A 26,989-nucleotide genomic window follows, 5' to 3' on the forward strand; every position below is an offset into this window, starting at 1 on the left:
GGGAAAGCACTACCTCTGTCCTTGTTACGAAATCCATTTTTTTTTCCTGAGGAAGATTGGCCCTGAGCTAACATCTGTTGCCAATCTTCCTCTTTTTGCTTGAGGAAGATTGTTGCTGAGCTAACATCTGTGCTAATCTTCCTCTATTTTATGTGGGATGCCGCCACAGTGTGGCTTGATGAGCAGTGTGTCTGGGATCCGAACCTGTGAACCCTGGGTTGCTGAAGTGGAGCATGTGAACTACGCCACTGGGCTGGCCTCCTACCTCTTTTTTCTTTTTTTATGTGAGCCACTGCCATAGCATGGCCAGTGACAAGTGGTGTAGGTCCATGCCCAGGAACTGAACCTGGGCTGCCGAAGTGGAGCACACCAAACTTAACCACCAGGCAACCGGGACTGGCTCTGAAATCCATTTTAATATAGTGTTTTGCAGTGAAAATTTCAAGAGCACCAGCAGTTACAGCAACTCCCTTCTCCGACACTCAATCATCTGTAAAGTGACAATAGCCTCAAGATGCAATGCAAGCATGTCTGTGCTCTTGTGAGCTACTTAACAGGACATTAGCAGATCAGGGTCACGAGCAAAGAAATCACCAGGCAAGGAGGTCACAGGAACAGGTGCCACTGCTCTTCCTGCCCAAATTTAAGCTCCCTGTGTGGCCCAACCAGATGCTCAGTAAAGGGCAAAACCGTGGCTGCGCCACTTCCTGTTATCCACAACTCTGGGAATGAGGAAAAGGGCCCCGGGAACAGATCGCTGGAGAGGTACCTGGAGTAGTGGGCAGGGCATGGCGCCCCCCACAGGTGTGATGAACGAAGTGGGCACAATCTTGGTGTCCCCATATGTGAAGCCCACCAGTGCATGGGTGGGGCTCACGCACTTCTTCACAACCCCTGGAAGGAACCAAATTTCAAATCAAAAATAAATAATACCTATTCCCTTAGGCTTGCCCCAACCTGTTGGCTTCGCTAAGTTGTACATTTTGCCTGTTTAAATCAGTGCGCCCCTCTGATTTCTCCCCCAGATAGCATTGGATACCGTGTGATGCATACTGTGCTTGACCAACCCAAAGTGGTGGAGCACAGTGCTCTGGTTGAGAGCACCTGCTGGGCTGGGAAGCCCAGAGAACGTGCAGACACTTGTTCATCCAGCATCACCAGCAACCGTCCTGAGAGGACATCGTTCCTAGAAACAAATTTCCTCTCCTTGGACGCTTCCTACCTGCTGATTTCCTTCCTTATTTATTTTAGCCATATTTCCTTCTATAATACTTAGAGATAGATAATTGTAGCTATTAAATTGTGAAAGAGAAAAGGAAATATGAACTACCATCCTCAGCTTTTCATCTAATAAATGATAAGGTAACTAGGCTGAACATACTCCATGGCTTCCTTAAAATGTACAGCCAAAACAGGAAAAAAGAAAAAAGAAGCAAGAAGTTTCCTTTTAGTTATACTCAAAGAGAGGATTATAACAGGAAAAGAAAATACGTGTGTTAAGGTTCATGCATTTTGTCACGCATCCTAGTTGAAATTTACTTTCCCATTAAGGAGGGATTACAAACATTAAGGGGAAGATTTTTGTTTTTTTTAAGATTGGCATCTGAGCTAACAACTGTTGCCAATCCTTTTTTTTTTTTTTCTGCTTTTTCTCCCCAAATTCCCCCAGTATATAGATGTATATTTTAGTTGTGGGTCCTTCTAGTTATGGCATGTGGGATGCCGCCTCAGCATGGCCTGATGAGTGGTGCCATGTCTGCACCCAGGATCCGAACCGGTGAAACCCTGGGCCGCCAAAGCGGAGCGCGCAAACTTAAGCACTTGGTCTCGGGGCCAGCCCCAAAGGGGAAGTTTTGACATGGACCTTCCCTGGCCAGTAGCAGCTGCACTTGTTCTCTGCCCTCGGCCCCAGAGAGGTGAGGCCGTGTCTCCTGGCTCTCAAAGGTCTCTGGGAACCATTTCAGGGGCCTGGGCTCTGGAGCTGGGACCAGCACGCAGAAGCCCCTCCAGTGCTTTTGATCTTTCTCCTGGTGGAGGCTTGGTGATCCCAGGCATCTTCCTGGGTTAGAGTCAGGCTCCCCACCTTTGCCAGAGGGCTGTCTCATCCTCAGGCTGGGGAAAAGGGGATGCACCCCTTTTGAGACCCTCAGCAAAAACGTGGCCCATGCTCGGTGGTCAGAGGAGTCTAGAAATAGTCTAAGCACACAAGGCAGGTCAGTTCATCTGGTGAAAGATGCAGGAATAGTTCTCAACTTTTGCTCCAAACAGGAATTTCTTGGGCCGGAGAATGGATTTTTCACCTCTGGCTGTAAGAACCTTCCTATATTTACAGCCCAGCTTAAATTCCAGCTCCTGAACAAGGCGTTAGCTTTGCTCCACCAGAAGCATGCCCTCCACCTGCCCCACTCCACCGTGTCACCCTACACGTCTGTTCATCACATTCTCCTCTTCCTTTAGTCTCAGAGGGTTCCTCTCTAGCCCCTTGTGCTGGTTTTTGCCTTTCTGAATTGCTTATTAAAGTTTTTAAATTCCAAGCAGCGCCCTCTACCCCCAGGAGAGGACGGGAGTTATTTATGTCTCCTAAGAGGAGCTCTCACATGGGTGATAGAAAAACTCTTGACGTGTAATTAACGCTTTCCAATTTACAAAATATTGTATATTAGCATATGTAATAATCTAATGGGCATTTAAAGTGTTTCAAATCCCATTTGGAAAGATGAGGAAACTGAGGCTCAGTGATTCCAGTTACAGGGCTCATGGAGACAAGATGCAGACTTCAAAGAAATGAAAACTCAGGATTTTCTGACCCTAAATCATCACCCTTGAGAAAGTATCACATTTCCCGGCCCCCTCCCTGCCCCGCCTTCGCCTTCCATTGTAAGTTGTTCCTTTGGCACAAGGCAGAAACCTTGCAACCTGGATTTACATCACTGTGAATGTCCTAAAGTAAAATGCTCCTTCTTACTGAACAACAGGAAGGATGACCCAATTCCCACAAATAATGATTTAAAATAAGGTTCTGAAATGTGTCTTCCTCCCTGCCTTTCAGCATCCTGAGAAGCCAGGCCGTCAGCTTGTCACTTCCATTCTGAACAGTGCAGTCATTCCTCAACTGGATAATCCACTCGGACCCCTGGAAGAGAGTTAGCCACATGGAAATCCCTGCCCCGGTTCCCAAGGATGGCAGCAACCACCGGACTAGCTCTGCTCCCGTGTAGACCTGGCCTTAAGCCACGGACGCTCTGATCCAATTACTCTAAAGCACCTTCTGCTGAGGTTCGTCTTAAAGCCAGCTATTTTCCATGAAAAATGTTTAGGAGGCTTGGGACAAAAGTTATCAGAAAAGGAGTCACCAATGAGTATCATGCCTGTGCTCCACAAAACTCTTTCACCTTCTTTTTTGCAAGGGAGAAAACAGTAAGGCATCGTGACCAGGTGATCTGAATTAACGTCACTAATGAGGGCACATGGACATTAGGTGCCTCTGGATGAGATGCCCTGAGCGGGACGTGACATCATTGTCATCACGTAGGTAGCATTCTTTCCAGGTATGCATAACCTGAATCCAATCTAAACCAAATTGAGGAATATGCTATAAAATAATTGGCTTTACTTTTAAATAATGTCAGTATCATGAAAGATGATAGAAAAGGCTGGAGAATGATTCTAGATTAAAGAAGACTAAAGAGACGCTAAGCAAATGCAATATATGATTCTAGGTTGGAGCCTGTACCGGGGGAAAAAATGCTACAAAAGCCATTATTGGGACAATTAATAGAATTGAAATATACAGATAAAAAGTAGTATGATAATGTTAAATTTCCTGAATTTTATAACTTTATGCTGGTTACATTAAGAGAATACCCTTGTTCTTGAGAAATACACACTGATGGTTAAAGGGACATGATGATGTTACTTAATCTCAAATGGTTCAGAAAAAATAATGTGTGTGTGTGTGTGAAGGTCAGTAGGGAGACAGAATAAAATAAAGTAATAAATGTGACAAAATGTTAAAAATTGGCAAATCTGTGAAAAGAGTATACAGGAGTTCTCTATTATTCTTGAAACTTTTCTAAGTTTGAAATTATTTTTTATAAAAAATAACTCTATGAAGGTAAAGTGGAGTTGAAATTCCCAACTGAGGAAAAGACCCATTGACTTTGGGTTGGGGGGGAGCACAAACTCAGTAGATCCAGTAAGCCATGTGCTGTCATTTAATTTGGCTGAATCAATATTTACTAACTAGCCACCAATCAAAATGACTGATTATATGACTAAATTCAAATGTTTATTTCCTCTAAACTGACTTTTTTGAGTTTAATCACAGCTACAAGTTTGAAATTCCTGAATAGGCAGATCCCATGCAGCTCTTAGGAGGGTGTGCTCTCTGCCTCTAGTTGCATATTTTTTAAAAACCAGGGCAATAATCGCTGGTGCGGCCGCAGGTGTTGCATGTGGCTGTGCTGTTACCCGTGTCTCCTCCACTCCCCCTGCAGCAGGTCTTCCCATTTTCTCCTCACACAGGAATGGTGCTGGGGAAAAGGTTAAGCTGTCCTACTTTTCTCTGAGACCCTGACCAGTAAACTGATCCCAAGCCCTAATCCAGCCATTTGGAATCCAGTCCTTTCCAGCATTCCCATTCAACTGTCAAATTGGCCTGGGACCCCTCTCCAGGGCTCCCATTCAGCAAATCAAGTAGAGGTGGTCTCCTATCATCACCTCCCAGCAAATCTGAGCCCCAAAGATTTGGCAGGTTCTCAGGAGCTCTCTTGCAAAGAAGAGCTTCATGCCTTCATGAGCATCTCAGAAGCCCAGATCCGTATTTACTCTCATCCAGTCAACTCCAACGCACATTTACCAAATTTCCAGTAAAATGTCCCAGTTGCCAGTTCTACACATAAGCCTGCTGGAAACCAAAACTCTTCCTGAAGCATTTTTTCCACTTAAAAAGAAGATTTAATTAAATTTAATTAATAACGAATTTTTCTAACTGGTGATTGATAGATAATGCCTGGTACGGAAGACCAGCTTATTTCTGCAGTCTGATCTTTTTGCTTGACAGACCATCCTCAGGATTCTTTCTCTAAGCTCTCTTTTCCCTACAAGCCTTTACCATGATTTCAATGTCTACTTTTGTGTTGATGTGTCAAAATTCCCATCTCCAAACAGATTGCCTCCCCAGACTCTAGACCCTTATCTTTGCTTCTCTGACAACTTCAGTTGTCTCATGGTGCCCCCTGCAATTCATCGTGTCCCAGACATACCTCATTATCTTCCTGTCCACACCACTATCTCCTGTAGGTATGTCTATTTACCTTATGACACAAGCCAGTTACCTGAGCGACATCCTAACCCACTCTGCGTACACTCTTTACACAGCAATGGGAAGGATCTTTTCAAAACCTCAAGTGCGATTGTGTTTCTCCCTGCTTGAAATGTGGTTCTCCAATAAAGTCCATCCTATTTAACACGACCCTTTATGAACTACCCCATACTTACTCCTCTGAAGAGCTTTATTATTTTCTTCCTTTCCTTTGCATTCTAGGTTCCAGCCATAACCTATTTTATTTCTCCAGACATAAAATGTTTTTCTTCACCTCTAGATCTTCACACATACATATTATTTTCACTATCTGTGAAGCTCTCAGTGAACTTCAGCTGGCTGATTCCTTCAGGATCACATGTCCCAGGAAAATCTTGGGCAAACCTCTTGGGTCCAGCCACAGTAGCCTCTTCCTCCAATATGCCATGAGAATTCCAGCCTCAGGACTTTGTACTGCCATTCCCTCTGCTTAGAACTCTCTTCCCCCAGATAATCTCACGGTTTACCTCTCCTCCTTTAAATCATTACTTAGATGTGACTTTCTCCGGAAGCTCTTCATTGACCGCCATATTGCAACCTTCACATTGACACTCTCAACCTTCTTTCATGGCTTGATCCTTCTTCATAGCACTGTATCTGACACACTGCATATTTTATTTATTTGGTTGCTCGTCTGTCTCCCTCACTAGCATGTAAGCTCCATGAAGACAAGCATTTCCATCTGTTTGCTCACTACACTAGACCAGTGTGTGGTTCAATATTTAGGAATATTACATACATGAAACATAGCAGATGTGTAGTTCAATATTTAGGAATATTACATACATGAAACATAGCAGATGTGTAGTAAAAATGGTTCACTGAACAAATGAGAGATTAAAATAAATACATTTTTATGGCTATTTTTCCCCCATAAATATGGGGAGAAAGCTCATCATCGTTTCATTTTACAAGTGGAATACCTTAGCGCAGCTCATGGGAAAGAAAAGTTTGAGAACCTCTGGTCTCTGATATCATATTTTCTAACAAAAGAATCTTATAAAATAAAATATCTACCTGGAAAATAAAAGCCATTTTCATCACATCTTGCAATAACCTTCTGGCCTTTGAGGGGATCCAATTTTTTTGATTTGATTTTCTTTGTTGGATTCTCTTGAAACTTCTCTTGCTAAAAAAGATAAAACATTAATAATTGATAGGAAAAGACAATGCAGACAGTGAAAATCACAGGTATGGGGTATCTTGAGATTCTCTACTGAGAATCAAACTATTGAAGAATTATGGAACATACATGGATTGTCTACTCACTCTGGAGTACTTTCTGTTCTCTGTTGCTGGGAACAGGCTTTTAAAACTGAACTGATAGGGCTAATCACTGCCCATAGAACGTAGGACAGAATTTGCAGTCCAAATCTAATCACGTTTTGTCAAAACAAAAAAAGGTCAACCTTTTGCAGAGAACTTAAACAGGATCCAGAGTCTTAAAACATAACGGTCAGTATATCCAATATATAATCCAAAATGCAACATACAAAAAAGCAAACAAATATGTCCAATTCTCGAGGTAAAAGACAATCAGTAGATCAAAGTACTGAGGTGATCCAGGTTTTGGACTAATCAGATAAAGACCTTAAATCAGCAATTATAACCATAATCCATGAGGTATAGGTAAATACTCTTGAAATGAAGGGTAAGGTAGTTGTTTTCAGCAGAGAAATAGAAACTGTAAAAATAATAACCAAATGAAAATTTTAGAAGTAAAACATACAATATCTGGAGGGGCTCAATAGCAGAACTGATATGACAGAGGAAAGAGACTTGAAAACAAGTCAGCAGAAATTATGCAATCTGAAGAACACAGAGAAAAAATATTTTAAAAAATGAGCAAGATCCTTCCTGTTCTAGATAACTCCTTCAAAGCCCAGCTCAGTTATAATCTCTCTGGGAAGACTTTACCCCCAGGCAATTTCAGAAAAAACAAGGCAAAGGACTGCTTTGTTATTTCCAAATGGTACCTATGAATCAAGGCTTGGAGTGAATGCGACGGCTGTGTCCACTAGGTGAAGAAACTGGTAGCATAATTTTTGATTTGTAAAATCCAATTTTCTATGCTTTATGATTGATCATTAATAGAAAGACCCAATCCTTGCTCATCCTCCCCCCACAAAAAAAAAAAAACAACCCAAAAGCCTCCATTCCACCTTCCAGAATAGTCATTATTTTTAATTCCCCATCAATTTGAGGACCAGTGCTCTTGTAATATATATTTTAAGTGAATTATTAGAAAATAAAATAAACATACAGTGTTTGGGTTTCTGGGTAAAATCTATTGAGGGACTCTAAAGAGCAAACAGTAGCAAATGGGTTGAGAAAGAAGACAAGAATTATTTGAAGTACCACCAAACTGGTGGGGAATTTACTATTTTTTTCCTTTCGTATTCCCAGGGCTGATCTCAAGGCAACCTAATACACAGAAGTGGGCACCTGGGTGCAGACAGAGAGAGCCTAGGAGAAGGTCTCTAGTTCTGGCTTGAGGAATGGGAAAAGAAAATCCTAACACTCAAAGGATGCAGAAATCCTCCTTCCTTTTTTCCCCCATCCTCAGACCCAAGTCCCCAAGCAATCATGTGGCACTGGCAGCAGTGTTGGCAACATGAGCCTAAAGGAGCCAAAACTCTGAAGGAGGGGAACCTTCTTGTCTGATTAGTGGCACTGTGGTCCCAACATGGTGGGAGGAACTCACATTGTTTTCTCTTTCTCTGTGCCTGGCTTCTGTTTGTCCCCAGATGTAAGTACAACAGGTGGAAGCATGCAATTGAGTTAGGAACATAAAACCCCAGGCTGGAGGACTGGAAAGAGGGGCCCTAGGAAACCAGAAATTACTAGGAAGATTATTTACATTAGAAAAGAGAAGGTCAAGTAATACCCCAATACGGAATCAGAAAGATACCACAAGAAAAAGAACACTATAGACCTATATTCCTCATGAATATAGACGGAAAAATCCACGAGAAAATATTGGCAAATGAATCCAGCAACATATAAGGATTATACACAATGACCAAGTAGGACTTATCCAAGGTATGCAAAGCTAGTTTAACATCTATAAATCAATTAATGTGATACACCAAATTAATAGAATAAAGGATAAAACCATATTATTATTTTAATGCACAGAGAAAGAGCATTTGACGAAATCCAACACTCTTTTATCATATAGACTCTGAACAAACTAGGAGTATGACGGGACTTTCTCAACTTGATGAAGGCATCTATGAAAAGCCTGTGGCAAACATGATACTTAATGGGGAAAGACAGGATGATTTCCCCTTAAGATCAGAAACAAGGTAAGGCAATCCTGCCACTTCTATTTCACATTGTACTTGAGGTTCTATCCACTGCAATCAGGCAAGAAAAAAATAGAGGCATCCAGATTGGAAAGCAGCAGGAAAAATTGTGTTTATTCATAAATGATATGGGAAACCACCATAAATGATTAGGGAAACCACCCCAAAGCTACTAGAATTAACAAGTTCAGCAAGATGTCATGAGGTGAGGTAAATATACAAAAAAATCTATTATATTTCTATGTACTAATAATGAACAATCTGAAAACAAAACTAAGAATCCCTCTTATAATAGCATCAAAAGAATAAAGTGTTTAGGTATAAATATATCAAAATAAATGAAAGACCTATACACTGAAAACTACCAAATATTGCTGAGAGAAATTAAAGATCTCAGAAGTGGAGTGACATATCATGTTCATGGATGAGAAGATTTGACATGGTTAAGACAGCCATTTTTCCCAAAATGATTTACAGATTCAATATAATTCATATCAAAATCCCAGTAAGGGGCCGGCCCTGTGGCCGAGTTGTTAAGTTTGGGCGCTCCACTTCAGCAGCCCAGGGTTTCACCGGTTCGGATCCTGGGCGCAGGCATGGCTCATCAGGCCATGCTGAGGCAGCATCCCATGTAACACAACCAGAGGCACCCACAACTAGAATATACAACTATGTCCTGGGGGGGGCTATGGGGAGAAGAAGAAGAAGAAGAAGAAGAAAAAAGAAGATTGGCAACAGAGTTAGCTCACATGCCAATTTAAAAAAAAAAAAATCCCAGTAAGATTTTTTTATTTTTGTTTGTTGTGGAAATTGAGATGCTGATCCTAAAATTTACACGTAAATGTAAAGGACTCAGAAGAGCCAAAACAATGTTGAAAAAGAACAAATTTGGCAACTTACACTTCTTAATTTCAAAATTTACTCTAAAACTTCAGTAATCAAGAAAGTGTGTTACTGACATAAGGATAGTCATATTGATGGGGGGGTCGGTGAGCCGAGGAGTCGAAAGAAAGATTTCTTGGACTCTCAAGATCTGGCAGTAGTGCTCTTTTATTTAGAGAATAGTGTGGAATAGCATGGGGACAGGACCCGCAGGCAGTCAGAGCTGCTGCTGGCATGGGGAGCCGCTGCTGCTGCAAACATGGGTGGAGAGTAAGGCTAAATTTAAGCCATAGGTATGTGAGTTATCTCTTTACAAGACAAAGGAAAGAATATGTAAAAAGAGTTGTTAAAATGGTATCAGGGCAGGTGGGGTCTGGTTGTTGGGTGGTCCTATAACTTTTAGATAAGAATCAAACCGGATTAAGTAAATGGCAGAAGTCACCGCTTAAATATTATTTTCAGCTAAAGACAAAGGAGGATGTTGGCAGGCGGGGCCGGGGGGGGGGGGGGGGGTGGGGTGGGGGGGGCAGTCAGTTACATGAGGTTGCCAGACAGTAAACAACTTAAGTTCTTGCCTTTGGCATTGATTAAGAGTTTCTAGAGATAAGTTCATCTCCCTTCTTCCTGGCACAGAGAGGGAGGCATCTTTACAGATGGAGGTTTCCCTTACAAATGTAAATATTTCCCAATAAAGAGCAAGCAAACTCCGCTCCTTGGAGCCTGCTTCTCATCTGCAGTTTTAAAATTAACCAGCCTAAAATCCCCATCAATATGATCAAGGCAACAGTATTGAGAACCCAGAAATAAATCCTTACATTTATGGTTAATTGATTTTTGACACTTTGGAAAAAGTTTTGGCAGTTTCTTTAAAAATTAAACATAAACTTACTGTGTGCCCTAGAAATACCATCATTGGGTATCTAGCCAAGAGAAATGAAAACTTATATCACACCAAGAATTTTATGTGAGTGTTCATATCAGCATTATTCACAATAATGAAAAAGGTGGAAATAATTCAAATGTCCATTAACTGAGGAATGAATAAAAAGATGTGGTATATCCATACAATGGAATATTATTCAGCCATTTATATATGAAATGTACATAAAAGGCAAATTTATAGAGACAGAAATTGATTAACGGTTACCTAGGGCTTGGGTTGAGACCGGAGATTGACTGCAAATGGACACAAGGGACCTTTTCAGGGTCAGGAAGTGTTCTGCAACTGGATTGTGGTGGTGGTTGACAGCTCAGTCAGTTTTACCAAAATCACTGGATTGAAATAGGTTAATTTTATGGTGTGAAAGTTATATTTATTTGACTGCTTTTAAGGTAGAGATAGGCAGTCATTTATTTCTGGTTTGCTCTGTGTAACTGCTCGTGGTATTTTGCATATAGTGGGCTGAATGAGTGAATGATCGTAGACACTTTTGAATTTACTCTTAAATCAAAAGGGAAACCACATAGGCATTTTCTTCAAATCACTACATTGCAGAAATTGGGGATTTTCCCTCCTATACTGTTTTCATTTTTTGTTTTCAGGACAATTCACTTGTTAAGTCTTGGGTTTCCCAAGGAAATTAGTCCGCCATCCCAATCAGAGTGCCCAGCGACTTTATCTCCAGCTTCTCTTCTTCGCAGACTATCAAATGCTGCTCCTCTCCATGGTACAAAGCCAATATACAGTGTGCTCACATGCATTTGATGCCACCATTTTGCTGTGGTACAGCTGTATATCAATAAAGTATTGAATGCATATTTTATGAATTCATCTGCAGGCCTCTGCTTAAGCAAGCCTCTAATTTATGAGGCCACTGACTATAAAAATGTAAATAACTTCAGGTAGTCTGAACGCTGTTTGCTCTTGGGTCATTATTCATGTTCAATACAGCCTAGGCTCTGGAAGTAAGTGGGCTCACTTCCCTGGTGCCCTGATGCAACTGGGTTCTGTTCCAGCTGTCTATCATCTGGATCTGTTTGGAGATGCTTTTCAGGTTCATTGAAAGGAGTGGGAGCAAGGTTTACTTCCTGGAAGATGAAAACTTAAGATCCAGGTCCTCAGAAGTGAAGAAATAATGAACTAAGGGGTTAAGCGCTCTTGAAGGAATTGTGGGATCTTATCACATCTTCAGACTTGTGTTGCTTGTAGCCTATGCAGCCACAGACAAAAACGTAAAATGAACACTATCCTTTTGTTTATGATGTTCCCATTCAGCTGGATTTTGCTTGGGTCTCTCCATTCTCATGGAATTTCTATTTTTACTAATGCACTAATGCATGTCAAAGAGGATGGCCCAACATCATTGGTGGATGGTGAATATTATCTGCTTGTTCCCGGGCTTTCCCAGAGGAGAAACCTAAGCACTCCTTCCCATGGGGGATTCACAGTGACCTGCTGCAGTCTGAAATGGCCTCAAAGGGAGGAGACTGGGCGAGGAGACAGGAGAAACAGGACCGAGTGCTGTCAGCTTATGCATATGCAGAATGAGGGGACAAAGTAAATGGTCTCTAACATCCTCTAATTCCATATTTCTGTCCAGGAGAGCCTACATCTTACTACGCCCTTCTGCAGTACTAGAGAAACTGTCAGGCCATGTGCATACAAGGACAGGGACACGACCTTTGTTTGCAGTTTTTACAATATGAGGGAAATGTAACGGCCAGGACTGTGAACAGGAGTGGCACATTTTCTGTCATCTACTCCAAAGAGATGCCCACACCACGGCTCCCTACAGTCAGTTCTTCAGTGAAAGACTCCAGGTAAAGTATTCCCGTTTTTGGTAGAATTTAGAATCTTAAGAATCTGGAACATCTCAAGTTAAATCAGCTGTTACTTAAAAACCTCACCTTTACATAAGGTTAACTTCCAAGGCCACCTTGCTTCATGCCACCAGTGTTCACATCAAAGCCCAATCGGCCAGGGAGGGGCTATTGGTCACTGAGGCACCAGACAGCCTCACCTCCAGACCAATAACATCCTGTTATTCCAAAAAGAGTCCACTTCACTTCCAGAAAGGCATTTTTCCCCTTTAGATTTCATCAATGTAACAGTCAAGCCATTTATTAGAACCTATGCCTAGAGAGATTTAAAGTTCCTTTTCAAAATTCTAAATGAGTATAACCGCATATTTATTTAACAAGCCCCCTTTCATCTCTAGATTCTAAACACTGATCCTCTCAATACCTGAGCCAGAAGCTAACCAATGAGATTACCTTCTACATTTCCACAGGTACAAATTTGTGAAGCCAGTTGCCCCAAATCCTCAAAGAACTCTTTTTTTTTTTTTATAGTTGTCACTCGCTTCCCAGTTCCTCTGATATAGAGCAACCGCTTACTCTGGGACGACCTTCTCTGCACGAGCAACAACCAATGGTACCAAGGCAGAGTGCTACAGTGTTCATTTTTAACACACTGAAAATGCCACCTAAAAAAATACTTTTCTAAATGGCTGAAAAGTATCACTTCTCCTTCAAGTCATTCACACAGCTGTGAGTTCACCTGTAAGGACCATTACAGACACTAAGGGGCTTTGTACATGTAACGCACATTTACTTTACTTTTGTTTCCAACTGTTACTACTATTGGCAATAATTTATTTCTGCTTGTTTCCACAGCACGTAGCTTTATGGAAGGAAACATTCACCACACACTCAGTGATTCCTCCATACCAATGCACAATCAATTCAGCTACACCACAGGTAAATGAGAGCAGCCACGGCAAAACAAACTTACGGGGCCAGCTTTCATTCCATAAAACAGACCTTTGGTTTCCCAAATAGAAGGACATCCACCAGGGCAGCTAGACACCCCATCCCTTCAGTCACAGTGTTGGGAGCACCTTTCCAGAAAGATAATATCCTGCCATTTTTGAATTTTGCCAAAGACTTTAGAGACACCGTGCAGTCCATTGCAAAGAACATTCCTAGCCCTGTTCTTTTCCTGCCACACCTCACCTATGCACGTGCACAGTAGAATCACGCCGCTGGGTTTTAAAAAGACATCCCTGGAGGATGAGAGTCAGAGGGGATGGGGGTGAGAAGAAGAAATGCCAGCACTAAATAAATAAGCCGACACACCTCTGGGCTCAGGTGCATGAGAGTAGCTGCATGCCAGTTTCAGTGAGGAAGTCAGAAGGGCAATGATGCTGGCAGCAGGGACGCTGTCCGCTGGGTAATTTGATTTTGCCTTGTCTCCAAAATCCAGAGAATCTCATTCATTTCTTTGCCAGATTCAATTATTAGGTGATATAGAGCAGGACCCCAAATGGTGCCACCCTCCTTTCATGTCATTACTCAATTTCAAGGTCATGCTCTCAGGTTTGCATTGGTGGGGACGGCGAGGTTACTACATGTTTGATGCTTTAAAATTTTCCATTTACCAAACAACGTGTTTCCACATCAGGTACAGAACGCATTTGTATGATTTAACTAGCACTAGTCGTTGGCTTAAAATTTTGTTATAAAACCACTACTAGGATATTTTTTCCCCGCCCCAAATCATTGCACTCTGCCACACACTATCCCCAAACTGTACCGGCAGCAATTCCCATGCGCCTCTCTGTCCATGTTTTGTCCTTAAAGGCTCTGACTGCTCTAGTCAAGGTAACCCATGTAGTGTGGGGCGGGTTTTGACTTTTCCTCTCTCCAGGATTCCTAATTATAGGAATATTTGCAAACTGTCTCTGTGAGCAATTCACCACCCTTCAAATCCTTGGTGAGGAGGACAGGGCCAGCCTGGAGCCTTCTCTGATCTTCGCAGTCTCTCCCCTCATTTAAATGTAGAGGGGTTTCCTCCACTCTGAGAGCATCTAAGGTCTGCATCCCTTTGAAAAATGGGTTCTGGAGAGAGAATGAGAAAACGACGTTACAGGAAAATGTAACGCAGGAGTGCCGCACTTCTGTACAGCCCCTCTAGGCCTTGGAGGAACCACCCAGGGTACATGAGTGGGAAGGCTTCAGTGTGCTGTCCTCCTGGGGCATTTGCATTTTAACAGGAGGCAGACCATTATGCTAAAGGAGTGAAGCTGTAAGTGGAATTTCCTGCCTCAGTTCTGCCCTTCTGAAGAAGTCTCCTTGCAAGACCTCTCATGGGTACAGCAGGTTGGTGCTGGGGCTCACGGGGACACCGAGGACACTGCACGTGAGTCCGGGGCTTAAGGGGGAAACTGAGGCCAGGAGGACGTACAGAGAGCGTTGTTATCCCTCTTAAGAAGTCTCGAGCACTCAGCCTTGCTCCAAAATCCCAAGGGGTGTGGGAGGTGCTTCTGTGGAGTTGTTTTCCCCTCCTCCTCAGGGAATAGTGTAACTGCAGCAAACCCAGCGTGAGAAAAACACATCCCCAAAACTTGTGCGCAGTTTCCACTTCCCTCGCTGGGGGCTGCTTCCTAAGCAGACGATGTGGGGAGCTGCGGCCTGACTCGCGTCCCAGCTTATGGTTCCTGTGCTGGGTGAGTGGTTCCTTAGGAAGCAGAGGAGACACCTGCAGGGTGAAGCCTGGACTACAACACAGTGCTCCCCTCCCAGCACCAGCAGCAGCCCCGGGCTATGGAGAAGAGTTAGCCACTCTGAGAGGGAGGTCTCCAACCAAACGATAGTCACTCGCAACCCAAAGGGCTCTTGTGAAAGGATGAAGTTTTTGTGTGCGTTTTCTTTTTTCTGGTAGCTGCAAAGGAACCTAATAAATATGCATTAGTTGCCCTAGACCAGGCTCTAAAGAAGGTTAGTTAGAATTCAGATGCCCTGTGGTGATTGATTTCCACCATACTGCAGCTCTGAGGGCTCAGATTGGCCAATGAGCATGAAATCTGCACCTATGGCCTCAGAGGGGTGCTAGTGAAGAGAGTATTCAAGGGGAATTTAAAATTTCAGACTTAAGACCTCTCCTTTCTTTATACAGTCAGTGAGCCAAGGACTTGTCTCCAGGGAGGCCACAGAACTAGTAGATTTTGGAAACAGGGTGAAACAATTAGATAGTTAAGCAAGGAATGTGCCCAGAGCAGGGCGCTGGGCAGATCAGGTGGGATAATGGTTCTCACCTTAGGTCTGATCCAGGGGCCAGAAAAGGACTGCCAAGGAAAGCCGGAGTGGAAAAGTGGGGCGCAGTCTAGCTGGACACTGGCATGTGCAGCCACTTCTCCCCACCTCTGATCCTCACCACAGGAAAAACACAAAGCTGTCCCAAACTCAGGAACCAATGGGATGGCTACGTTGGGTGTCAATGTACTGCAGAGGAGAGTATGAGAGCGCCACAGACTTCCAGACTCCATCATGTACCCTGGAGGGGGTCAAATAGAGTGACCACTTCTTTCTGAACATGCATGGGCATTCGGATTGGACTCCACTCAAATAAACTTTGATCACCCTCTGCTACACATTATCAATAAACCCTGAAGGGAGCGGAGGTTGGTCTTAATGAATAACAGGTTTCTTCCTCTCCAGTTTACAATCATTGATCAAAATCTTTGGCCTTCGCTGAAAGAATTTAAAATGAGACTGTACTTCTGTATGAATCAATAAAGATGATTTGCATCTGTGTTGAATTTTTACCCTGGGATCTCAAAAGTCCTGGCCATCTTGAGCTTTGGTTCCAACCAATGGTTTTCACACTGGAGGTCAAGACCTCTTAGTGGGTCATGAGATCAGATCAGTGGGGCGTGGTAAAAATGGAACAAAAATATCACAGAATACATCACACATGGTAAGGAGAAATATTGTTTTAAGAAAATAATATACAGAATCTTCCATTGCAGAGGGTCACGCTATGAGTGGAAAGACCTCTGTAGATAAGCTGCCAATTATAAACCCCCTCAGTCATTAACTATGGACAATTGTCCTGGGCACGTGGGCTCTCCCCTGAACAGACAGTGGGGGCTTTGGAAACCTGGTGTGGGGACAGGGCAGTGAAGGGAGAGCCTTAGCCCCTGACCTAGAAAGGGGGCAGCAGTGGACCCGTCAATACCACTAACAAACTTAATGTCTTCTCTCCCTCTGGCTCACACCTCAGGTTCCCACCATCCCTTTCTCCTTTCCTTCCCTATGAAGATCTTGAAATAAAAATCTTCACTTCCTGTATTTACTTTTTTAGCTTCTATCCGCTCCTCTAACTTTCTGGCTTGGTCCCTTCCACTGCCTCTTCTTCCTCTTGCAGAACGTCAAATGACCTCCTAATCTATCTCCTTAACTCAGATTTCTCTCTTAAGCTCCAAGGATGCAGCTGTCTATTGGCCTTTCTGACCTGGGTGCCCTGTGGACATCGAAGAATGAAGAGGACCTAAAGTGAATTACCTTTCCCTGAAAACATGCTCTTCTTCTTAACCTCTTCCTCCTGCTTATTCATTCAAATACTTATAAGTTCTTACAAGGAACCCAGCACTATTCTAGTGACTGGGAATGCCCAGAACACAGGGGACCAAGTCCCACCCCATTCTTGTGGAGGAGGAGACAGATCATGAACAAATATGTACGTAACGTCAGGTGGCGAGATGCTTGTGAAGAAAGCAAACATGTGGTGAGGGATTAGAGGATGACAGGGGGTTTAGATGGGCTGGCCAGGGAACACCTGTCTCCCTGAGGAGCAGAGATGATGCAGATATGGTGGTTAACAGTGCCTCTGTCTCCCAGTTGTCCAAGACAGAAAGTTTGTGGGCATCCTCAACTTTGCCCTTTGGCTTACCTCACACATTCACTTTCTACCAGCTCATGTGTCTTTGGCTTATTCCCTCTCCACTGTTCCAGCTTGGCTCAAGGACTCACACCTCTCAGTGGAGTGTTGTATCTGGTTTTAGTCTTTCCCCTCAACAGTGCGCCTCATCACGCTGGTAAAATAATTTTTCCAAGACTCACACCTGTTCACGTCTTCCACCTGCTGAAAAGCCTTCCCTGGGAATCCATTTCTTACAGGCACGAGTCCTTGATTCTAGGAGAGAATTCCAAGTCCCTTGGATTCTGGTGCCATCTTCCCTTTCCTGTTTTGTCTCTTGCCATTGCTCTGGTGAACATGCCTTTGCACAGGCTGATTCTTTAACTCAAAACATTTCTCACACTCCAACCCTCAAATTCCTACACATCCTTCCAGACAAACTTAATTGTCCCCTCCCTGAAGCCTGCCCCAACTCCCGAGCCAGAATCATTTACTTTTTCCCATCTTCTAATTGTTCTGTGAGTGCCTCTGTTGTCATATTTATAACACTCTGCTATGAGGATCTGGGTTCCATTCATTCTATAAATATTTATTGAGTGCCCCCTGTGTGCTATGGACGCAGACAAATAAGGCCAGACAAGGTCTCTGCTCTCACGGAGGTTACGTCCTGTTCTAACATGTCTCCTCCACTAGGCTGGGCCCATGTCTTCAACGCACTTACACTCCCAATTTGTGTCCAACGTACAGTATCACCTTGGGAGGCCCCGAGGAGAGAGAGAAGAATGAGGCATGCTATTCACTGCCTGAGATCGCCCGTGCCAAACATAGAATCTGATCCACTCTAGGGAATGAATAAATATTTTTAGATGAAGAAATTATGGGAATTATTTTTATTCCCACTTTGTGGACAGGGAATAAAGTAGAACATTTAATTCACATCCCATGAACGATGAGCTTTGATTCCCAGAACTCCAGACAAATTCAATAGTACTCACCATCTTTGGTCTGAATCACAAGAGGCTTCTTTTCACTCCATTAGCAACACTTCCAATTTTTAAATTTAATATAAAGTATAAATAAAAGAATAGTGTTAGAATGCCGTTAGGCAGTGGTGTCTCCACAGTTCAACTTGGGAAAGTCCACCATTTGGGACCTGTAATGGTCTGTCTGCCCCACTAGAGTAAGGGTGAGACACTGCTGTCCGTTTACGTCCTCCCAGTGCCTAGAATAGTGCTTGGCACCTTGTAGGAACTCGTAAATATTTCAACGAATAAATGAAAGAACAAGCAGAGAGGAAGAGGCGTGATGAAAGGAAGAGCAGGTTTTCAGGGAGAGAGAGAATTCACTTTCAGTCTTCTTGATTCTTGGGTGCCCACGGGACATCCAAGTGAAGAAGGTCAGTGGGCAGCCTTGTGTTTGGAGGCATCAGATGGTGCTTCCTAAGGAAACACTAAACAGCTCTTTGAGGAAGTCACTTTGTTTGAATAACAGTAATAGGCATAAGATGTTTTGTGAAAAAATTTTTGCATTCTGTGCAAAAGACATAGCTTTCTACACTGAAGGAAAAAAAGCGATTTGTAGAAGAAAAGTAAAATTGAACAAAAACAAACAAAACAGAATACAAGAATCTAGAGCCACAAATAAAGAATTTAAAACCAGGCAAAGCAAGTATCACTTAGCAAAGACTGAAACCAAAAAGATGAATCTCAAAGGTCAGTTCTTTGGGCATATTTTTTTAGACTATCATATAGTGAAAATATGAAAATTACACAGAATTCAGTAAGACTTCAGATGATCTACCCCAGGTCTACACACACCCAGGCACAATCAGAAAGGGAGTTTATACAGGCAACACATATTTAGAGCTCCCAAATGTTCACGACCTTTGATCCAGGGATCATACTCCCAAGAGTTTATCCGAACAAAATAGTTAAACTATTTGCACCACGGAAGTCATTAAAACATCACATGAAAGAGAAGAAAACTAGAAAATATCCCAAGTGTCCAATATTCAGTGAAGAGTTAAATAAATCAGGGTATATATACATCATGGAATATTATGTAACCACAAAAAAAGGTCACTCTGAAGATTCAGAAAAAACACAGCGAAAGCATGTGGGATAAGGCTAAAATTAGAAACAGAACATGAAATGATTATGGACACTCTGACTGCTTGTATGTAAAAAATTTATTCAAGGAGAAAAAAAACTAAAAGTAAATGATCAAAAATGGTAATAATAAGGCAGTGAAATATTAAATTATTTTTTCTTTTTAGAAGGTTTGTTTTACTACTACTAAAAATAATTGCTAACACTTATGGGAAACTTTCAATACCAAGCATTTTAAAACTCACTTTACTCTCATAACAGCTCTACAAGGCAGATACTATTAATAGTCCTAATTTACAGATAAAAAATCTAAGGTTTAGAGAGCCAAGATCACACAGGGATTAGATGCACATCTGAGGCTAGACTCTGCAGGCTAGAGTCTGGATCAAAGTCACTGCATTATACTTCTGTTTGGTTTTATTTTCCAACTAAAAGAAGTATTGTTTAAAAAATAAGGTCATAGTAAAATCAAATGGTATTTTCCTTCTGTTGAAAAAAAGTCCTCCGATCTTGACTGGGTTGGCTCGCACTCTTTTAGAAATTGGCATGGTGGAGTAGGGGAGAGAGAAGGAAGGCCAACGTAGGACGGCAGTGATTTGGGACAGGAAGGAGGGAGGAATACAAACACCTCCACGGCACCCACCTCTCCCAGTGCCTTGCTCACGTAATTCTTCTTGGCAGCCTCCTGGAGTTCCATGGCCTGCTGGACGTAGATTTTCCCAGCTAGGATTTCATTTTCCAGCATTGACAACTCCTTCAATGAAATGGGCCAATTCAACCGTTCTAATGCCTCGTTTAAAGCTGCCTTGTTTTCCAAGTACTGGATTGGTTTGTTTGCATCTAACCTAAAACAAAAAAGGGAAGAAACAAAAAACAAAGAAAGTGACCATAACAGAAAAAATATGGAAAGACGGTTTTTCAGTAAACCCTCCCCCTGAGGAACATCCATCAAAGCAGATGTCAGGTGTCAGTTGGCAGAATCACAGCCACACCCTCTGGTCCATCAGGACTTTGGTAGCTTGTAGAAGTTAAAAATAACCATCTCTCATGGGGCAGCCCCGGTGGCTTAGTGGTTAAATTTGGCACACTCTGCTTTGGCAGCCTGGGTTCGGTTCCCTGGCGTGGACCTACACCACTTACCAGTGGCCATGCTGTGGTGGTGGCTCACATACAAAAAGAGGAAGATTGGCAATACATGTTAGTTTAGGGTGAATCTTTCTCAGAAAAAATATCTCTGTGAATTCAGATAGGGCTTTTTCCCCATTACTTAATGTGATTATCTGATTTTAAAGAAGTTTGACACACATGACATTTTCTCAACATTTTTTTTATGGCATATTTGGAATCCATTTCTTCTTCCCTAGGCCTTAAATCTGGCAGAACCAAAAATGAGCTTCAAAGAGATGTCACACACTATGCCTAGCAGTGACTCTAGAAAACAATGCAAAGTAAAGCAAAACCAAACAAGACCAAAATATGTGCCTCCGTGCAGTTATTCTTCAACCAGCTCATTTTAGTTATTTTGATCTCCTCTCCTCCTTGTAAGTCTAAATAGGCCTAAACTTTCTGGCTTCATTGTTTTGGCAGACAAAGAACAGAAGCCAAACTTTCTATGAGCTGATCAACAGGCTGAGGCTCCAGGGAAAGCCAGTGAGGTGTGATGGCCCAGGTCCTGGATTCTTTTTCCAGTCCCAGGTACCACTGAGTCAGACACTCTTGGAAGGGGAGAGAGAGAGAGAGAGAGAGATTGAGAGAGAGAGAGAAAGGCATGCCATAATTATCATTCTCTAATTGCTGAAAGTGTCACTTCCTTTGCATGTCAGGTGTTAGAAGAGTACAATGTAAGCCCAGCACAACCACAGGACTCAATCCACAAACAAATTTGTCTCTAGACAACGGCAAAAATTCTTATTAAAAATCTAAATTGGAGTGACGCCAGCAAGATGGTGGAATAAGGAAACTCAGGCCCTCATTCCCCCACAGAGACACCAACTTAACAACAATATATGGACCAAATTGCATTTGTGAGAATTCCAGAAACCAGTTAAGAGGTTGCAGCACTCCAGATGAGCACAAAGCCAAGAAGAATAGGCACTGAAGTGGGTATGGATGTTTGCTGCATTTTGCCTGGCCTAGCCCCTCCCCTTCCCTGGCACAGTGCAGTGCAATTGGTAGAAAACTCCTAAATCCTGGCTTCTCCTTTGGGAGAGAAAGAGAAGAGTGGAACATGCATCCAAGATTCTGTTTTTTTGGGGGTGCTGCCCAAGAGACTGGTTTCTGTCTTGCCTGAATCAGTGTGCTGACTGGAATGTCAGTACACTTTGGGTGCCAGGTTAGGAGTGGCTGAGAACAAAGCCAAGTTCCCCCGCATGTTACCAGAGATACTGCAGTACCAAAAGCAAACACCAGGGAGAGCAACAGATTATGGGCTCCTGAGAAGAAGCAGGAGCAAACCTCTTTAACTGGGAAATTACGCACACAAGCCTAGAGAAGACATAGCCCCAGAAAAGATTTGAGAGGTCCCCAGAAGCTCTAGACCTTGCTGAAAGCCCTCCCCTGTCAGAAGCCAGTCTGCAACGACTGGGAGAGGTGTCTGTTTTTTCAAATGCTCAAATCTCAACTAAAGATCCTAAGGCATACAAAGAAACAGGGAAGGATGGCCCAATCAAAGAAACAAAAAAAATCCTCCAGAAATCTTCCCTAAAGAAAGGAGATCAATAAATTACCTGACAAATAATTCAAAATAACTGCCTTAAAGATCCTTAATAAGCTCAGAGAGAACATAAATAGAAAACAAAATGAAGTTAGGAAAACAATGCACGAACAAAATGAAAATATCAACAAAGATATAGAAACTATAAAAAAGAACCAAACAGGAATTCTGGATCTGAAGAATACAATAACTGAATTGAAAAATTCACTAGAGAGGTTCAAAAGCAGACTCGTTCAAGCATAAGAAAAAATCAGCAAATTATGACTATTTTAAATCATAAATTGTTACAAGAGACAAAGAAGGACATCATATAATGGTAAAAGGGTCAATCCAGTAAGAAGATATGACAGTTATAAATACATATGCACCTAATGTCAGAGCTCCCAAATATATGAAGCAAATATTGACAGAATTGAAGGGAGAAATAGACAGCAACACAATAAAAGTAGGAGATTTCAAACCCCCTTTTCAATAATGGATAGAACAACCAGAAAGAAGATCAATAGGAAACAGAGGGTTTGAACAACACTACAGACCAATTGGACCTAACAGACATATACAGAACACACCACTAGCTGATAGCAGAATACACATTCTTGTTAAGTGCACACGGAACATTCTCCAGGATAGACCACATGTTAGGCCACAAAACGATCTTAAAAGCTTTTGAGATTGAAATCATACAAAATATCTTCTCCAGTCACAATGGAACAAAACTAGAAATCAATAGCAGAAGGAAAACTGGAAAATCCACAAATATGAGGAAATTAAATAACACATTCTTAAACAACCAATGGGTGAAATAAGAAATCACAAGGGGGAGTAGAAAATATTTTGAGATAAATGAAAATGAAAGCACAAAATATCAAAATGTATGAGATGTAGTAAAAGCAGTAGTAAGTGGGAAATTTATAGTGCTCAGTGTCCACATTAAAAAAGAAGAAAGATCGCAAATCAACAACCTAACTTTACACCTCAAGGTACTGGAAAAAGACCACAAACTAAACCCAAACAAAGTTAGCAGAAGGAAGGAATAATAAAGATTAGAGCAGAAATAAGTGCAATACAGTATAGAAAAACAATAGAAAAAAATCAACAATACTAATAGCTGGTTTTTTAAAAGAGCAACAAAATTGACAAATGCTTAGCTAGATTAACTAAGAGAAAAACAGGGAGAATCAAGTAGAATCAGAAAGGAAAGAGGAAGATTATATAACTGATGTCACAGAAATAAAAAGGATTATAAGAGACAATTATGGTTAATTATACATGAATGAATTGGATAACCTAGAAGAAATGGATAAATTCCTGGAAACAAACAACCAGCTAAGACTGAATCATGAAGAAATAAAAAATCTGAACAAACATATAACTAGTAAAGAGATTGAACCAGTAAGCAAACACCTTCCAACAAATATAAACCCAGCACCAAGTGGCTTCAGTGGAGAATTATACCAAACATTTAAAGAAGGATTAACATCAGTCCTCCTCAAACACTTCCAAAAATTGAAGAAGAGAGAATATTTCCAAACTCATTGTATGGGGCCAGCATTACTCTGATACCAAAGCCAAACAAAGACACGACAAGAAAACTACAAACCAATATCCCTTATGCACATTGATACAAAAATCCTCAACAAAACACTAGCAAACCTAATTTAACAGCACATTAAAAGGATTATATACCATGAAAAGTGAGATTTATTCCTGACATGCAAAGATGGTTCAATATATAAAATCAATCAATGTAATACACATTAACAGAGTGAAGGAAAAAAAAATCCACTTGATCATCTCAAGTGATGCAGAAAAATCACTTGACAAAATTCAACAAACTAGGAATAGAAGGAAACCACCTCAATACGATAAAGACCTTGTATGAAAAGCCCACAGCTAACATCATACTGAACGGTGAAAAACCGGGAGCTTTTCCTCTCAGATCAGTAACAATGCAAGGATGTCCACTTTCACTATTTTTATTCACCAAAGTACTGGAAGTCCTACCCAGAGAAATTAGGCAAGGAAAAGAAACAAACAACATCCAAATTGAAAATGAAGAAGTAAAATTATATCTGCTTGTAGATGACATGATTTTATGTGTAGAAAACCATAAAGGTTGCACAAAAATACCAGTTTTACTTCTATATGCTAACCATGAACAATCCAAAGAAAATCAATAAAACAATCCCATTTACAATAGCATCAGAAATACTTAGGAATAGATAGACAAGGACGTTAAAGATTTATACACTGAAAACTACAAAACATTGCTGGAGAAAAGTAAAGATGACACAAATAAATGGAAAGACATCCTGTGTTCATGGATTGGAAGACTGAATATTGTTAAAATATCCATACATCCAAAGATTCAATGCAATCCCTATCAAAATCCCAATGAAATATTTTGCAGAAATAGAAAAAAATCTTCCTAAAATTCGTGGAATGTCAAGGGACTCCAAATAACCAAAACAATTGTGAAAAAGAACAAAGTTGGAGGCCTCACACTTCCTGGTTTCAAAACATATTACAAAGCTACAGTAACCAAAACAATGTGATACTGACATGAAGACAGGCAATTAATGGAACACAACCAAAAGCCAAGAAATAAACTATTATGTATATGGTAAAATGATCTTCATCAAAGGTGCCAATACCTCACAATGGGGAAAAGGACAGTCTCTTCAATAAATATCTCTGGGAAATCTGGATATCCACATCTAAAAGAATGAATTTGGACACTTATCCCATATATAAAAATTAACCTAAAAAATGGAGAAAAGACCTAAACATAAGACCAAAAGCTATAAAACTCCTAGAATAAAATATAGGAACAAAGCTTCATGACATTGGATTTGGCAATGCTTTCTTGGATATGATACCAAAAGCACACATAGACAAATGGAACTACATCAAACTTAAAAACTTCTATGCATCAAAGGTAACAGATAAAGTGAAAAGGCAACCTACAGAATAGGAGAAAATACTTGCAAATCATCTATCTGATAAGTGGTTAATATCCAGAATATATAAAGAACTCCTACACCTCAACAACAACAACAACAACAGAATAACCCAATTAGAAAGTAAGCAAAGTACTTGAATAAACATTTTTCCAAAGAAGATATACAAATGGTCAACAAGCATGTGAAAAGATGTTCAATATCACTAATCACAAAAGAACCGCAAATCATAACCACAATGAGATATCACCCACACCCAGTAGGATGACCACTATCAAAAAATCCACAAACCCATAATATAACAAGTGTTGGTGAGGATGTGGAGAAATTGGAACCCTTACATATTGTTGGAGGGAATGTAAAATGGTGTAGCTGCTACGGAAAACAGTATGGAGGTTCCTCAAAAAATTAAAAATAGAATTACCATATGATATAGCAATACCATTTCTAGGTATATAACCAAAAGAATTACAACAGCATCTTGAAGAGTAATTTGCGCATTCATGTTCATTGAAGCATTAGTCACAAAGCTAAGAGGCAAAAGCAACTATCATAAGGAAAATGTGGTATATAGGTATTGTGGAATATTATTCAACCCTAAAAATTAAGGAAGTTCTCTCACATGCTATAACGTGAATAACCCTTGAGGACGTTATATTAAGTGAAATAAGCCAGTTACAAATGACAAATACTGTACGATTACACTTATATGAGGTATCTAAAGTAGTCAGACTCACAGAAAAGGAAAATAGAACAGTGGTTTCCAGGGCTAGGAGTAGGAGAAAATGGAGAGAAGTTGTGCAGTGGTTACAGAGTTTCAGTTTTGAAAGATAAAAATTTTTAGACATCTGTTGCACAACAATGTTAATATAGTTAATACTAGTGAAATGTACGCTTAAAAATGGTTAAGATGATAAACTACATGTTACACATTTTTTTTACCACAATTAAAATTTTTTTAAATAAAATAAATTTAAATTAAGATTTCTGGGTTATGTTAACCTACTCATGGAGGAAAATGTTTCTACTGTCAAATTAATAGTAACCTTTTCAAGGAAAGATAGATGGTTTCCAGAGGGTTGTAGTGAAGGGAGAAAATCTTATTCATGTGCTCAACTCTTTAATTTGAAAGAGTTGTGAGATGAGATTCAATGGACATTTACAATACTCTACCTGGATTATGGGGATTTGTACAAATTCTATAGTCCCTTTACGAAATGCAATTTCTCAAAGTTTAGCTATTCTTTATATGAGTACAGAACTGGCCTTCTAATAATCCATTATCTAAATACATCCTACTTTTCTCAATTTATGAAGATTTTAATATAGTTAGAAACCATTCTTTAGAAGGCTGCAAAGTACAACCAAATATCAGATATTTTTTAAAGTAGAAATAATCACTCCCTGATTGCAGATACAGGAATTAAATTCTTAAAATGCTTGAAGGCATTAAAATGTTGTAAAGGGAAAGAGATTGGTAAAAATATTTAAAACTGTCATTTCTAATAGACTTCACTCATCAATTTATTCAGCAAATATTTACCACATGCCTACCACATGCTATGTAGGCTACACTGTTAGAATGGGTATCTCTGATGAATAAACAGCCATATCCTAGCCTTGTGAAGTTTACAGTCTGGTGGGGAGAGAGAATAAGCAGGGTAATATAGAAAATATATAATAAATTGTGACAAATGCCAAGAGGGAAATAAACAAGTAGTACTGAGAGAGAAAGAAACAGGAGGAGCTCTAGAGCGATCAAGAGGACTCTGATGAAGTGACAGTCACAAGGAGGCTGCCATACACACAAATTACCAAACTGACTCAGAAGAAATAGACAAATCCCAAAAGCCTATAACAAAGACATCGAATCAGTAACCAAGAATTCCCCAACAAAGAGAAGTCCAGGACGAGATAGACGGCTTCACTGGTGAATTCTACCAAACACGTAAAGAACAATTAATATCAATCCTACTCAAACTCTTCCAAAAAACAGAAGAGAGGGATCACTTGCTAA

General features: G+C 40.9%; 1 protein-coding gene across 30 annotated transcripts in view; it reads right to left on the reverse strand.

Annotated features, from left to right (window-relative positions):
• The window catches only part of VWA3B (von Willebrand factor A domain containing 3B), a 200,837-nt gene that overhangs the window by 13,807 nt on the left and 160,041 nt on the right, over nt 1-26,989 (reverse strand). For 28 of the 30 annotated variants that reach the window (XM_070235060.1, XM_070235055.1, XM_070235056.1 and 25 more), the window contains 3 exons: nt 19,943-20,144; nt 6,380-6,491; nt 770-894 (listed from right to left, as the gene is read on the reverse strand). In XM_070235060.1, the coding sequence (XP_070091161.1) occupies nt 770-894; nt 6,380-6,491; nt 19,943-20,144 (439 nt within the window). Of the gene's footprint in view, nt 1-769; nt 895-2,989; nt 3,134-6,379; nt 6,492-19,942; nt 20,145-26,989 lie in introns of those variants that run through there. The other 2 variants (XM_070235085.1, XM_070235086.1) reach the window with 1 other exon arrangement.

The sequence above is a fragment of the Equus caballus genome, chromosome 15, assembly GCF_041296265.1.
Source record: "Equus caballus isolate H_3958 breed thoroughbred chromosome 15, TB-T2T, whole genome shotgun sequence".
NCBI lineage: Eukaryota > Metazoa > Chordata > Mammalia > Perissodactyla > Equidae > Equus > Equus caballus.